General features: G+C 36.0%; 1 protein-coding gene and 1 long non-coding RNA gene across 5 annotated transcripts; both read right to left on the bottom strand.

Moving 5' to 3' along the window:
- Window positions 1-766: 766 nt before the first annotated feature.
- Window positions 767-14,788, bottom strand: LOC140973591 (pathogenesis-related homeodomain protein-like). Of its 3 annotated transcripts, none has more exons than XM_073436521.1 (3): window positions 13,278-14,788; window positions 1,697-2,066; window positions 767-840 (listed from the first exon to the last, which is right to left on the bottom strand). In XM_073436521.1, exons 1-2 carry the CDS (start codon window positions 13,808-13,810, stop codon window positions 1,985-1,987), a joined length of 615 nt encoding a protein of 204 aa, XP_073292622.1. In that variant the 5' UTR covers window positions 13,811-14,788; the 3' UTR covers window positions 767-840; window positions 1,697-1,984. The 3 variants fall into 3 exon arrangements, with proteins under 3 accessions (XP_073292622.1, XP_073292621.1, XP_073292623.1); XM_073436520.1 differs by lacking the exon at window positions 767-840 and having other exon boundaries at window positions 1,947-2,066; window positions 13,278-14,145; window positions 14,582-14,788; XM_073436522.1 differs by lacking the exons at window positions 767-840; window positions 1,697-2,066 and adding exons at window positions 10,987-11,429; window positions 11,510-11,622.
- On the bottom strand, window positions 2,279-3,523 carry LOC140973593 (uncharacterized). 2 transcript variants are annotated; one of them, XR_012174657.1, is made up of 3 exons: window positions 3,165-3,523; window positions 2,967-3,085; window positions 2,279-2,864 (listed from the first exon to the last, which is right to left on the bottom strand). It is a non-coding gene; the product is annotated as an uncharacterized lncRNA (long non-coding RNA). The 2 variants fall into 2 exon arrangements; XR_012174656.1 differs by having other exon boundaries at window positions 2,967-3,523.
- Window positions 14,789-16,214: the final 1,426 nt, after the last annotated feature.

The raw sequence follows: 16,214 nt of genomic DNA, 5'->3' as shown, positions 1-16,214 counted from the left end.
GGTCGATGGTTATGGCTCCATCAGGCATTCTCAAACCATTTACTAACCTGCATAACAAATGTTCGTACAATGTGACAAGATATAATCCTTGCAAAATGTCCACATTGAACTGTGGATCGGAAATAAATGAAATGTAGAAAGGGATACATGTGCAGACCTGCTGAAGTGTGAGGCCTAGTTCTTTAGCCAAGTTTTCTTTTGCATCTCTTTTGGGGTATTGATTTTGATAAAGTCTCAGCATGACACAACATCAATTTAATAAATCAACAGCCAAATCACCAAAACTGAGATAATATCATTCTGGTAGAAAAGCAAACAACAGAAGAATAACTGAGAGTAGCTACTTTCTGGGCAATGTAATACGTAAACAAATTATTGATATGAATACTTCTATGCGGGTAAAGCAAGCATTCTAACATTATGCCTCACCTATATAATAAATTTTTTTAAACAATTTCACAACAATTGAATTTTTTTGTTCATTAGATCAAAAGGGGAAAGCCTGCCAGTTGAGCGGAAGGACCTGTATTACAGCTTCTCCAAGCCGCTTATGAGCTGATCTCTTAGTACCAGTACCAGAAGAAACATTTTCAGCTGACGACTTATTTGTGCCACTATCAACAAGGTTTTCACGAGTTCTTTTTGGCAAACGATAAAGTTCTTTTTGGTTTTCATCCTTGGTGTCTACCGTGCTCTTTGTAATTGGAATTTTATTAAGGATACAAAACCATGGTTTTGTCACAAGTAATCCTCCTCCACTAAATCTTCATCACTTGAATCAGAAGAACTTGCACCAAATTCCTCATCTCTTGAATCAGAAGAAGAGTTTCCATATGTTTCCTTCAGCACATACACGATCATTACACCAATAGTCAACACAAATACAAAGAATGGACACAAGTCAAGAAACAAAATCCTTTATTCTAGCAGTCTATTCTCGTGAATGATAGCATAAAGATAATCAAATAACAATGCAAATTTTTGCATCAACAAAAATATGATTGAACAAACTGTACGGTACATAAGGTAACTTCTTATGCTCTAGTCAAATATTTATTTTCTGCAATTCAAATAACAAAAAACAGTAAACTACATGGGATCATTGGCATAGAAACTCAAAACCCATGATAATAGAAATATTACCATAAATTAAACAAAGCTTAAATTCATCTTTGGAAAACATGAGAATATTTATGAATGACTCCATTTATATAGATAGGTACAAAGGATGAGAAAATCCACATGGTACTTTAATTAGAAACAGAGTACCATCCAATGTTTTAAGTGTCGTCTAAAACATTCAGCTCAAGAAATAAGGTCTTTCTGATGAAATGAAAAAATTCTGTAAACAAACTTTTCCCAGCTTTATCAAGGTACACAGGCTCATAGCAGCTCGAATACAAAATAATTGAAATCTAAGTCAAATTCTAATGTTCAATCCAAAATAGCAGAAGTTGCTGGACAGTTCTCTAGAAATTAACAGAATATGTTGCTTGGGAAAAACTTATTCAGCAACCAAAAATGGAGTAAAAGATTGCCATAAAAGGAGTAACACATGGACCATGCCATAAACCTCAACTATGCAACTAACACAACACTATTTCAAAGATTTGCAAATTGAAAATTGAGAGTGCATGTATGAATGTTGTGTTGTTGTATCTACACATCCTACAAGAGTGCACACAGAGAAAATCACTTCAAGCAAATTTTTTGTAGTCTAACCGTTCTACATGTCTTTTGTCAGACATAGACTGGTCACTAGTGTGCAGAAGGTAATCGAGCTCGGGTTTTAATCCCTTCGTTTTACCCACTGCAGCATTTTCTTCTTCAGCGGCTTCGGAGGGCAATTTTCAGTCAGATGTAGGCGAAATGTGTTTTGGATCTTTATCAGTCATGGTGGCATCATCAAGTAGAGCACCAAGATCCTCTGAGTCGGAGGTAAAATCAGTTCTTGAACTACTCTGCTTCACCTGCTTATCTTGATCTAGAGTGGTGGCATCATCAAGTAGAGCACCAAGATCCTCTGAGTCTGAGGTAAAATCAGAACCTGGATTACTCTGATTGACCTGTTCATTTTTATCTGGAGCATTGTTATTTGGGACGCAAGGCGCACTAAAACGCTAAGGTTTCTTTGGGCCTGAAGCATAGTTGTCAATCGCGCGTAGCGCCCTGTAGCGCAGAGGTTGCCCGTGGCTATAACGCATAGCGAAGCGTGTAGCGAGGGCTATTTGAAAGTAAAGCTCCACAAGCATATAAATATATAATATATAACATATACTAACATCAATTCAATCTTTCATTGTTAAATAACAAATATATAAGTTCAAAGCATATAAAACCTCAATTCTAAAACTAGAAAAACATATTTTAAAATTCATCTTCATCTTCTTCATCAAGATCGAGACCATCTTCTTCATTTGAAATTGCATAACGTTCGGCGTCATTCTCTTCTTCACTTTCTTCATCAAAGTCAAATTCATCATCATATATAAAATTAAGTGTGGAAGATGTTTCTATTGGCCTTTTCCCTCTAGACTTAGATGTGGCCGCTTTCGAGCTTCCTGTAGATGTAGGGGTCGCCTTCGAGGCCCTTTTGGATTTCGTCAATGTATAAGGAGCTTCATCTACTCCAACAACATCTGCAACATCTTGTCAAGTCAAATCATCACCATCATGAACAAAGTCAGCTCTTCATCCTACAGTCTCCCTGGCAGCCATTCATTGCCATCATCCACTTCAGTCAATATGATAGGATCGATGGTATCACGACTATCGTATCTACGCCTCAAAGCTCTGTTGTATTTGATCAACACCAAATCATTCAGGCGTTTTTGCTCCAATCTATTCCTTTTCTTGGAATGAAGCTGCATTTATTTATATATATTTATCAAGGCACGTGGCACGAGAACAAATTCTTAAAACTTCACAGTAATAGAAATAAAAATTGTAATATTATAAAAACTTACATGTTCAAACACACTCCAATTGCGCTCGCAACCAGAAGAGCTACAAGTGAGACTGAGTATCTTTTGGGCAAGTTTTTACAACTTTGGTGTCGAAGCTCCATATGAGTTCCACCATGCCGCTAGTTAATAACAATAGTTATATTAATATTTCTCATTGAATTTATTTCAAAAAAATAAGGAAAAACTTGATTTTCATACCTGGTGATACAACCTTTCTCATTTCGATTGCAACTTCCTTCCCAAAAAGACCTTCGGCCTCCGTCTCAGCATCAAAAGTCAACCTACTGATTGCATTGTACAACCCCGTAACTACTTCCTCATCTTGTTCTATATCAGAATTTGAGTAAAAGAACTGAGGGTTCAAGAAATAACCCGCTGCATGCAAATCTTGATGGAGTTGCAACTGCCACCTATTGTCGATTATCTCAAAAACCTCTTTGTACCTATCTTCGTTATTACCAAAGGCTTTTGCCGTTTTCTCCTTAGACCTATCCATTGCCTCGTATATATAACCCATGGCAGGCTTCTTCTCCCCATCCACCAACCGAAGTACCTCCAATTATTTTCTCCCCATCATATAAACTCTGAAATTAAGAAAAAAAATTGATTATACATTGAGGAAATCCAATAAGCAAATGGCAGTATGCTAGTAGCTAATATTCCAGAAATAAAATCATTCTGTTATAGAGATCATACATTGAGGAAAGCCAATATTCCAATAAGCAAATGGCATTAACTAATATTTCTGAAATAGAATCAATATGTTATATTCCAAAAATTGATTTCCTAAGCAAATGACAGTAAGTACAAAGGCAGTAACTAATATTCAAATAATCAAATTGTAGCACCCCATAACTTAAATGGTATTTGCATATATTATATTTTATTACTAAAATTTATTAATTATTATGTTTTAAATATATATATATATATATATATATATATANCTGTCCGGGAAGGGAATAGTGCCGGAAAACTCGTTTTTCAGGTACTGTTTTCACTCCCATTTTTCGTACTTTTCTTGATCGTATTATACCTTAGTCCAAGCATGAAAGTTATTCATTGTGTGTCAGTTCTCACCCATGTCAGTAGTTTCCCGGAATCGGCACCTTGAATAGTGTTTTCCGATGGTCAAAGTAGGAGTATAAGCTACTGTTTCTTTTATGTTTCGGCTAGAATTTAGAGAAAATTTATAACATAAAAGTTGTAGGAAATAATTTTTTACATCTACTGGAGAAATATGGGCCGTGTGTGGTGGCCAGACGCTGTCACGCGCCGCCGTCGTTAACGCGTGTGGTGCACGCGCCGGTGAAAATCGAAAATTTCAGTTTCCGAACGTTTCTTTGTATGATTCCAGGCTACTGAACAAGTTTCGTAATTTTGGATGAGTATTGCATTTACTGCGAATTTTTAAAGGGAAATACTATGATTTTCGGATATGATATATTATATTCTTTAACGATATTCACACTACGGATGATTGATTTCTTACGCCTTTGCATAAATTTTGTATCTTTGAATCGCGTTGATGCATATGAAATATGCCTCATCCTGAATGTCTTTTTCTATCCTACTGACTCCTTATTCATGCCGGTACTACCTTTCCGAAATGATTGAATGCTTCAATGTAACATTTTCATTGTAATATCATCATACTAGATGTGATTCTTATCAAGCTTCCACTGAATGAAGTTTTGGTTAATCATCGAATAAATGAATGAATGGCTGAATGATAAGGTGATTGACTAAAACAGAGCCCTGGACAACGGACTTTGGTCTGGAGATTGAGTCCATTGAACAACGTAACTTTGGTCCGGGTATATTAGTTCACTTGGCTCATTATTCTTTACTAACCATTATTTTTGTATACTCATATAACCGGATGTTGATCTTTTTGTCTATTGTATCATTCTTTCGAATTTGAGTATCATATTTACCTTTATTTAATTCTCACTAAGTCCTTAAAGACTTAACCTCTCTATTTTTTCTTTATCTATTGTAATTTTTAGAGCCAGGTAAACAGGATTTGGATAAAGAAATAAATTTCGTTGTATGATCCGCCAGTTGTTGTCTGGAATAAATTGCTGGAAGGCATAATAAGTCATTTATTCAATGAGTCAGTTTGTCTGAAATGTTTACGTCATTGTTACTCTTACCGTCTATGTTAGTTTGGACATGTAAAACTTTATCGTAATTTACTAGTACTTGTATGTTTCGCTTCCGCTGATAAAGTTATTTAATAGTTCTTATTACTGTCTGTGATACTTCTAAAGAGACATATCCATGAAAGCAGCTGGCGCATTTGTCAATCCGAACGGCATCACTACAAATTCGTAGTGGCCATACCGAGTCTTAAAACCGGTCTTGGGTATATCTTCTTCTCGGATTCGCAGCTGGTAGTATCATTGCCTTAGATCCATCTTCGAATAAACTTTGGATCCTTGGAGTGCATCGAACAATTCGTCAATTCGCGGCAGTGGATACTTGTTTTTTTTATAGTCACATTATTTAGATCTCGATAGTCGATGCATAGCCTTAGCGTACCATCTTTTTTCTTTACGAATAACACCGGGGCTCCCCATGGTGATGAGCTGGGTCGTATGTATTTTCTTTCAATAAGCTATTGTAATTAGATCTATAATTCTTTTAATTCTGCAGGTGCCATTCGGTACGGGGTCTTGGACTTGGGCATTGCTTCGGGTGTTAGCTCTATAGAGAACTCAATCTCTCTTTGTGGAGGCAAGGAATTGATTTCTTCTGGAAAGATTTCGGGAAAGTTTTGAACCACAAGGATTTCAGATACCTTGAGTTGATCGTGCGGCTTGTTGATCAAATATGCTAGAAATCCTTTCCCTCTTTTTTTAATTATAGTCTGGGCTTCTTTGGCATATATTGATGTTACGGGAAAAGACTCCTCCTTGTGGTTTCCAAATTTTCTGTTTCCCAAATTTGAGAGTTTTACCTTTTTGGAGTAACAATCTAATTGTGCCTGGTGTCTAAACAACCAATCCATCCCTAATATGACATCATAACATTGAATAGGGAGCTCAATTAAATCGGCCATATATGTTTCCCCATCAATTTCTAGAGGACAGTCTTTGTAGAGAACTTCGCTAAATAACTTATTTCCCATTGGTGAACTAACTTCCAGGATATATGGTAGCTTCACAGATGGTGTCTCTAGATGGTGAACAAAAGTGCTAGAAACAAAGGAGCGTGTCGCTCAAGGATCAAATAAAACTTTTCCAGTTTTTGAAAGCAGAAGAATTGTACCTTCAACTACAGCAATGGGATCGATATCGTCTTCATTTCCTTTGAGTGCAAAAACTCTGGCTGGAATATTCCGTTTTTGAGAAGTTGGAGCTGGTAAAGGCCGAGATTTTTGTGGACATTTTTGAATACGGTGTTGATCACTTCCACAAGCCAAGCATTTCCCATTCTTTCTCCAGCATTTGTCGTCATTGTGATTAGCTAACCCACAGTATCCGCATCTTTGCTTGTTAGTTCCTTCTCGAAAATTTTGTTTTGATGGTCCTTCTTTCTTGCCATGCTGAATCTCGTTTCCATATCTCCTCTTCTTTTGGTTATTTTCGGGGAAATTGGGGTTACAGAATCTTTTTTCTTCTTCTCTCTAAAGGAGTGTTTTGATTTCTGATTCCACTCGTAGAGCCTGGTTGACTGCGATATTATAATCGATTATTTCAGAGGATAGCGTTGACCAGCGGATCTCTAGTTTTAACCCTTCTACGAATTTTCTCGTCTTCCTTGGTTCGTCTTCCATGAATTGAGGGGCATAGTGGATTAAGCGGTGAAACTCATCCTCGTACTGAGCTACTGTCAAAGATCCTTGAACCAGGTCCATAAACTCCCTTTCTCGAGTGTTTCGCACAACTTGGGTGATATACTTTCCTTCGAATTCTCTTGTGAAGTTCTTCCATGTCCTGTGAGTATTATTTCGGTTCCACTGATGATCTGTGACTCTCCACCAATTGTATGCAGCATCCTCGAATTGGTAGGTAGATAGATTTATTTTTTGTTCATCAGAGAAGTTATGAACAGAAAATATCTTCTTGAACTTTGTCAGCCAAGACTCAGCATCCAGGTTTCTTTGTGGATTCTGGCAGTATTGAAAGAATTGTTGCATCATCTCGAGCATGTGGCGAGGATTAGGTTCTTCTTGTGGTATGTGTTCCTCTCTATGCTGATGATTTTGATATTCTTGGCTCCTCGCTTGGTTGCTTCCATTTGAAGATGCCATCGATTTGCTATAGTGGGAATTTTCTTTCATAAATAAAAATTTGTGCAATAACAGTTTAAGCTAATCAATAACACATACCATGATATAATTATCATACCACAAACGCAGTCATTATTTATAAAGAAAAATCGATAACTACTAGAGAATTTACCATCCAGTCAGAAAAGTTATCACATCAAATAATTTACTAGACCTACTAATACGAGATATCGTCAATTGATAAAAAACAAAAGTTGATGATTTTTTTTCCATGAAAAAAATACAACTAATAATCAAAGTCTAGAACAACTCCTCAGTGGTAACAGTCGACTCGGCGACGGATGCAACCTCATCATCTGATATCTCGATGATAACATCATTAGCAATATCTCCAAGCAAAGGTAAAGGGTCCTAGCTGCACTATCAATGGCGGCTCATCAGGAAACTCCTCCGAGTTAGACTCGTACTCGGGGTCCGTCAGCCACCCATCCTCCTCTAAAGCTGGTGGTAATGGGGGTAACTCGGGCTCCTGAAGTGGAAGAACTGGTGGATCAGAAAGAGGAACAACTGGTGGGTCAGCAAATGGAATGACTGGTGGATCAACTGGTGGGACGACTGGTGGATCAACAGCTAGGTGCTCGATAGGAATGTTGCTAGGTCCTACTCCATCTCGAAGGCTGGTAATACTTGCTAACACTGGCTCTAACCCATAAATAGCATAGTCGAACATAGTACGAACTTGGGTAAGAATATAATCAAAATGAATCTCAGAGTAATACTCTGCTCTCTGCAGAGCTCTCACCTCTCGATCAACAAAAACGTGTAACTCAGACAGACTCAAGATCATCCTATCTCTCTCATACACCGCTCGACCTATGTCACCCCTATAGGGTGGAATCTGTCTCATTAGTGCATCATCCAAGGGAGTGGGATAATACTCCGGAATCCCCATGGCATCAATGTGCCATCTATAAATAGCTAACTGGTTCCTCATGTCTTGATTCTCTCGAGTTAAACGATAAATCTCCTCTTCAAAAAGGACTCGATCAGTCGCCCTAGCGGCCCTCACTCTATCACGATCCTCAGCAGTCTGAAGAGTAACATGGTCGGGATAATACGATAAACCTCGATCTCCAGGGGTGAAAGTCCAGGTCGGGGAAACTGTACGGACATAAATAGTGTCCAAACTGCCTCCCTGGCTACTGGTAGAGGCGGACATCCTGTGATAAATTAATAAATTTATGAATACAATAATTAGTGATTAGCATATATTAAGAGAATTATAATTTTTTTTTTTAACATTTTTAGTTAACCTATCCTAGCCTGATGCGGCTCTGATACCACCTCTTTGACACCCTGTCTTGAAACTAGACCTCAGGGAATGCCACGTTCCCTAATAATACCTCATAAGAGCAGTCTGTCTCTTTAGAAGTATCACAGATAGTAATAAGAACTATTAAAGAACTTTATTAGCGAAAGCGAAATAAACAAGTACTAGTAAATTACGATAAAGTTTTACATGTCCAAACTAACATAGACGGTAAGAGTGAAAATGACGTAAACATTTCAGACAAACTGACTCATAGAATAAATGACTTATTATGCCTTCCAGCAATTTATTCCAGACAACAACTGGCGGATCATACATCGAAATTTCTTTCTTTATCCAAATCCTGGTTACCTGGCTCTGGAAATTACAATAGATAAAGAAAAAATAGAGAGGTTAAGTCTTTAAGGACTTAGTGAGAATTAAATAAAGGTAAATATGATACTCAAATTCGAAAGAATGATACAATAGACAAAAAGATCAACATCCGGTTATATGAGTATACAAAAATAATGGTTAGTAAAGAATAACGAGCCAAGTGAACTAATATACCCGGACCAAAGTCACGTTGTTCAATGGACTCAATCTCCAGACCAAAGTCCGTTGTCCAGGGCTCTGTTTTGGTCAATCACCTTATCATTCAGTCATTCATTCATTTATTCGATGATTAACCAAAACTTCATTCAGTGAAAACTTGATAAGAATCACATCTAGTATGATGATATTACAATGAGAATGTTACATTGAAGCATTCAATCATTTCGGAAAGGTAGTACCGGCATGAATAAGGAGTCACTAGGATAGAAAAGGACATTCAGGATGAGGCATATTTCATATGCATCAACGCGATTCAAAGATACAAAATTTATGCACAGGCGTAAGAAATCAATAATCCATAGTGAATATAGTTAAAGAATATAATATATTATATCATAATTTTCAGGCCAAATGCCAAAGGCTATATAGGAAGAATAATAAAAAATTTCCTCACCTTGAGACTTACTATAGATGAGAGTGAGAGTTCCAAGTTCAAGTCAATCCTATTGACCAATGTGATCATCATTAGTATTGTAAACACTTTTTGATATAGATTATCCCTAAATTTTTACCAAAATAAAGAATATAACTTTATAAACTTTATTTATTGACTAAAAGTTCATAAAAAATTATTTTATTTATTTATTTAATATTTCTTTGTCAGAATTATTTTCTAATAGTCAAAACTATCTTTAAAATTTACAATAATTAATATTTTACTACAAAAATTACAATATTTCCTATAACAACTCTTATTATAATATTAACTGAAAAAAATTCAAAATAGGTAATATTTGAAATTATTTTATCATTAATCGATATATATAACATTTAATTAATATATAACTCACAAAAATCATAATAAATAACTTATGAGTCGAAAAATTATAAAACTTCATAGCTACTTCCAATGATATATTTTTCAAGTATTGAAGGCTATGAACATTTATACAAAAGTTTATATGATCACATAGATAGTATATCATATCCGAAAATCATAGTATTTCCCTTTAAAATTCACAGTAAATGCAATACTCATCCAAAATTTACGAAACTTGTTCAGTAGCCTGGAATCATACCAAGAAACGTTCGGAAAATGAAATTTTTGTTTTTCACCGGCGCGTGCACGTCGTCGGCGCGTGACCGGCGTCTGTCCACCACACACGGCCCGTATTTCTCCAGTAGATGTAAAAACTTATTTCCTGCAACTTTTATGTTTTAACTTTTCTCTAAATCCTAGCCGAAACATGCCAGAAACGTAAAAGAAACAGTAGCTTATACTCCTACTTTGACCATTGGAAAACACTATTCTCGGTGCCGATTCCGGGAAACTACTGACATGGGTGAGAACTATGACACACAATGAACAACTTTCATGCTTGGACTAAGGTATAATACGATCAAGAAAAGTACGAAAAATGGGAGTGAAAACAGTACCTGAAAAACGAGTTTTCCGGCACTATTCTCTTCCCGGACAGTAGCGATTTCTGAATTTTAACGAAAAATCGGTTGATGATTTTTCGACATCTCCTTTTGTGGTATATTTCTGGGTAAGTTGAGAGTGTTATGGAATTTTTATAGAATATTTGGAAGGGTTTTGGGTATATAAAGATATTTTTTGCCCTTTTTCTCTACTTTTTGAGTTATTAACTCACCACTCCCCCCTATACTAGACCCACTCCTTAAACTCAAAAATTCAGGATGAGAACTCTTGAAATTCTTGAGGTGAAGGGTGCATTTTATAGGCAATGATCAAGCCTTATCTCCAATCTATGATGAACAAATCTCGATCACCGGTTGGGCAAGAAGAGAGGTGGTGTGTTGGTTAAGCAACTATGATGATGGTATGTAGGTATGTATGCATGTATGAATGTGTATATATAAATATAATATATTAGTGTGTGTATATATANTTTTTAAACAATAAAGAGGGACGGGATTTGTTATTTGGCTTTAAAATTTGATGGCTTGAATTATTTTATATTATATATGTATTATGTACGCCACAAGCACACAGGCGCGCACCTTTTAGAGCACCACGCCTGGGCAGAGGCGCGCCTGTTTAAAGTTAAGCCTGGGGTGCGTCTGGCTGCGTCTGTCGCCTAGGCTCAACTAGGTGCTCGCCTTTTATAACTATGATCTGGAGCGGTGGGATCAAAATCATTGTCAGCTGAATCATCAGAAGGAAGCTCCAGATAATTGTCCTTATCCGGAACAGCTGCCAAGCCATCTGATGCTGAAAAATAACTTGATTCATCAGAACTGGATTCATCCCCTTGAATCTCTACTCATCCTGAGAATCGACTCACCCATAACCGACATCCTGTTTCTTTCCAGCTGCAACAGCCTCAGGAAAGATCTTCTGCACAAAGAGAACATATTATAATTAGTGGCTAAGGTTAAGTTATAGAAAGAATAGTGCATAACAACGAATAGACAGACCTCCCAACCATCGTCAATGTCAAGATTCGCTCACTGAAAATCCTTCAGCATATCAATGCAATCAACTTTACAATCACATCCAGGGCAAAGCCAGCCTACATCATCCGGGGGAACTGCAAATAACACCATCAAACCGTGGATAAACTGTCAGATTATTAGATAATATGTGATTTGATTTAATCTTGTGACACGGTAGATAAATCCTGCAGATTATGTCAGTTGTATGTTGAATATTTTATCCTAGATTTGTAGGGATCTCATTACTAGATTCAGAGGATTATGTTCTTATTTATATGTAACATTGTAATCAATTGTTGAACATAAGAAATTTTATTTTTCCCACTCTTTGTTTTGGTATCCGAGCTCGGTTCATCCATGTCCAGCAAAATGTCCTATACTACTGTGACAAACCCTAAATCCGATGCTGCCGTTGTCGAACATATTGCGGCAACAAGGGAGTTACAAAATCTTCACTCTTGCTCAATAGATTGAATGGAAAAAATACTTGAAATGGTCCAAACTTGTCAAGACCTTTTTGAAAGGTCGAGGTCGACTAGATCATTTAGTGGGTACTATACCTACAGAGAAAGATCCCAATTTGCATCGTGGGATGAACAAGATTCCATGGTAATGTCATGGTTGTGGAATTCGATGCTGCCTGAGATTCGCGATACTTGCATGTTCCTTGGATCGGCCAAAGAAATTTGGGAGACCATGCAACAAGACTTATACCAAGGCCAATGACACAGCCCAGATTATGAGTTAAGTCAAAGATTGCATCAACAAAGCAAGGATATCAGACCACAACAGAGTACGCTAATCTCTTACAAGGACTATGGCAAGAGCTGGATCAATATCGGTGCATTAAGATGACTTGTGCACACGATGCTACAATCTTAAAGCAGTTTATTGAAAGGAACGAATCTATGAATTTTTGGTTGGCCTCAAAATGGAGTTCGATGCAGTCAGAGTACAAATTTTAGGAAAGGCGGATCTGCCTTCCTTAAATGAAACTATATCAATCATTCGGGCAGAAGGGTGATGCTCGAGAGTCGAGACCCGTGGAGAGAAAGGATCTGATGATAATTTTAACAGATAGAGATGTAATTATTTATCGCATAACGCAATTCGTCAAGTTCAATCCAAGGTTCACCTTGCCCTTTTTTCAGGTAGCTTTTGGTCATGGCCGAAATTCATCGAAGGGATAAAAAGACAGGGAAGAGCTTTCTATGCAATTATTTATCCACATAAAATCTTCCTCATTTAACTTGTCTTCATTCACCCACTGGCACACAAAAATTTAAGAGACATATTCACACCATATACAAGGGGCAATTTCTCATGGCAGTACTCAACCACGAATCTATCCCCCGATTAATACGAGTAAAACAACTTCCTATTATCTTAATTTAGATAAAATCAAAGTCAAATGTTAGAACAGAAGGGTAAATTATGAACCATATGTCCCATCCCATCACATAATATATTCGTAGGATTTCTGATACAAATATTCAATTCGTTCGGACTTATTTAGTATTGAAATGGTACCAATAAAAAATTTACAAAACAAAAATGGGATGATTTTATTTTTGAAATATACCTTTTGTTGAGATTATGTTTAATCTATATTGACCTCTTTCTTTTGTGTTGATTTTGTTCGTATAGCTATTGGTTGTGCTCGAAAGGCTAAGAAAAAGAGTGTAGCACCAGTAAATTCAAATAGCAAATCCACTTTAAATAGATATTATACTTTCCAGAGCACACAAACCTTTGTCTTTTCCAGCCTTCTGCAGAGTAAGCATCAATTAAGTTTTGCTCATGTTTTATCCAGCGCGATAAATATCTTAGATGGGTTTTTGTTCTTGAGAACTCATTGACAGAACATTTATTCATCTGCTTTTTTTCCCTTCCCCTCCTTTTCTTTTCTCCATCAACACTGCCTTCTTTCACAGTGAGTTCAGGCTCCGGCACCTTGAGTTTCTCTTGAGATTTTGAATGAAAAACCCAGGAAATAGTAATTACAGATCTTGATTTAGCTTTACCATTTCTCAGTTGTGCATCAATCCTAATATCTTCATTTTCCAGGTGACCAAGACCATTACTTATTGGAGCCAATTCTCCATGAGCAGGACTTACAGAAGCGAGGGCAGCTGGTATATCAAAACTCATTACGTTTGTTGGCCAATCATATGATGGCAATTCCATGTTTTCAGGAATTGACAAAATATTCACATTTTCCAACTGTGGTTCTCCTTTTTCTACACTACAATTTTGGAGAGTAACAACCGGACTTGATCTCATTTCTTTACCTATGGAGACTTCATCATTTGAAACTAAATTCGTTTCGGTTTTTTTTTTTCTCCAGTGAGCTTTATCTGATCCACAAGCTCAACAACTGCACTACAACCTTTGTCTGTTGACAGAGGTTCACAACTTGGATTCTGAGTCAGAATTTCAGAAGCTTTCGATTTTTCAATTTCGTTAGACTCAAGTTCTTGAGCTCCATTTTCCATTGAAACTTCCAGACTTTTGCCGCCTAATTCACTCTCAAAACACTACCCACAATCCAAATTTCCTGTTTTTGCTACAGCATATTGCTCGAGGCTTTAGAATCCCTTCAACACAGTAATTTAATGCTGCTCACATTAACATACAGTTACACAAAAACGGTGATTTTTTGATACTGTAGTTCAATTATAGCCAACGAATGACAATATTCAGTCCTCCGACTCCAAAAAGTTCTCAAGAAAACAACAGCAAACCCAAGAACTGATTTTCCAACACATCCAGAATAAACTAATGGCCTGCAACTTACACGCTAACAAAACATCACAATAAAAATTAAAACCAAAACCAAAAATAAAAACTAAAAACTAATCACATTTCCAATTTTCAATTTAGAAAACTTCAAGAACATCACCACATAGCCAAGCACGTGAAAAGATATATCTACGCACGCCTATATACGAACAAATCAAGCTGAAATTACATGTATATGCGGCGTCATGTCAGCAAAATAAGCGTGCACAAAGCTAGGGATTGGTTCCCCAAAGAAGAAATCAAAGTTAATACCCGAGGAGATTTGCTTCCCAGAAAATTCTTCTTCACACCGCAAATGAAACGCAAAACAGCCGCCAAATTTATTGTGTGAGTGTGAGTGTGTGTGTATGTGTATCATGCGACGAATGCGCAGATTCACGAAGGGAGGGACAGGAGGCGCTTTTGCATTGGGTGACTGCTATTGTGCGCTGTGGGTGCGCGGAAAAATCCGAGGGGACATGGAACCTTTTATGATTTATGAATTCGAGCGGCAATGATTTACGCTGCATGCCTCTTATGGGAATGGATCGTGGGCCGCTTATGTATTACATTTGGCCCATTTAAGTGACCAATAGGCCCATCTTGTATTTCGGGTATATTTCCTATAAACCGACTAAAAATAATATTTGAAAAATCATCGATTCAAGTGATTAATAACTACACTTATCATTTTTCAGGATTGTTATCACGTACACGTAAAATAATTTAGAGAAGGTGAATAAATCGACAAAATAGATTTAGTTGTCCGAGAAGTAGACCGAAAAATAATTTAGAAAATCTCGTCATAAATTGAGTAGTCTTCCGTGAATCGACTGTTTTGAATAAATATTATTGTTTGTAGATTTTTCATGAGCATTCCAACTCCTTGTTTTCTTCATTTGATAAATAAAAATAAGTCCTCTAGTAAATGATTTATATTTATCAACTAAATAATATTCTTCATGAGAATGGCTCAAACTCAAATCTAAATATCAAGACATATTATAACTTAACTTAATGCACTTAGAGGTCTCATTTCATTTAGCCAAATAAGTGACGACTTGAGATATATCATTATTTCTCAATTAAAAACGTAACTTCAACAAGTCAGTATCTTATAACTAATCTAATATTAATATCTCAAGTTCGAAACGATAACATCCAATTGTGACAAATATTTGCCCAAGCTAAATTTTTTTAAAATAATAAAATAAATTTCATCAAACTAGACTTTACTGTAAAGGCCCACAACTGATAAAATCTTGCAATTATTGGATCGGATCAATTTGTAATAATGGGCCGATGTGTAATGAAGACAACTTGTGTTCTTAAAGCAACATATTTTGTTTAAGACTGCTAACTCAATATTGAATCAATTCGATTTATATATACGTAAAAGATTATTGCTATTTTTTAGTTACAATTTTTGTTATAAATTATTCATATTTTGTTTCTACAAACTCATTTCTAATAAATGCGGAGTAAAATAAAATTAATGATAAATTATATTGTTTATTATATTTATTTGGATTTTTTTTTCCTCCGTAATTATAATAGATAAAGATAATTTCCGTGTAATATTTTTGGATATATCTATTTTCTGTAAAAAAAAAAAAATTTAATTAATTAAATTAATGGTGCATATCATATGTTCAGATACAATAATTGTCTGTATTTATTAAAATAATAAAATGTGACGATTAAACTGATATACAATTTAAAATATTTAAATTATTATATTAACATCGATTATATTTTTTAACAGAACGTCGTGTCTGTCATTATATAATAATAATATTTAATTTGCAATGGTCTCTTTTAATGACACATGGACACAAAGAACCACTAAAATATATCCAACCAGCCACGTTCAAAGAAGACATGGCTAGTGATGTCACGTTTTATA

This window comes from Primulina huaijiensis, chromosome 3 (genome assembly GCF_012295235.1).
Source record: "Primulina huaijiensis isolate GDHJ02 chromosome 3, ASM1229523v2, whole genome shotgun sequence".
NCBI lineage: Eukaryota > Viridiplantae > Streptophyta > Magnoliopsida > Lamiales > Gesneriaceae > Primulina > Primulina huaijiensis.
Note: the sequence above shows the minus strand (reverse complement) of the source record. Positions and strands in the feature narration are given on the sequence as shown.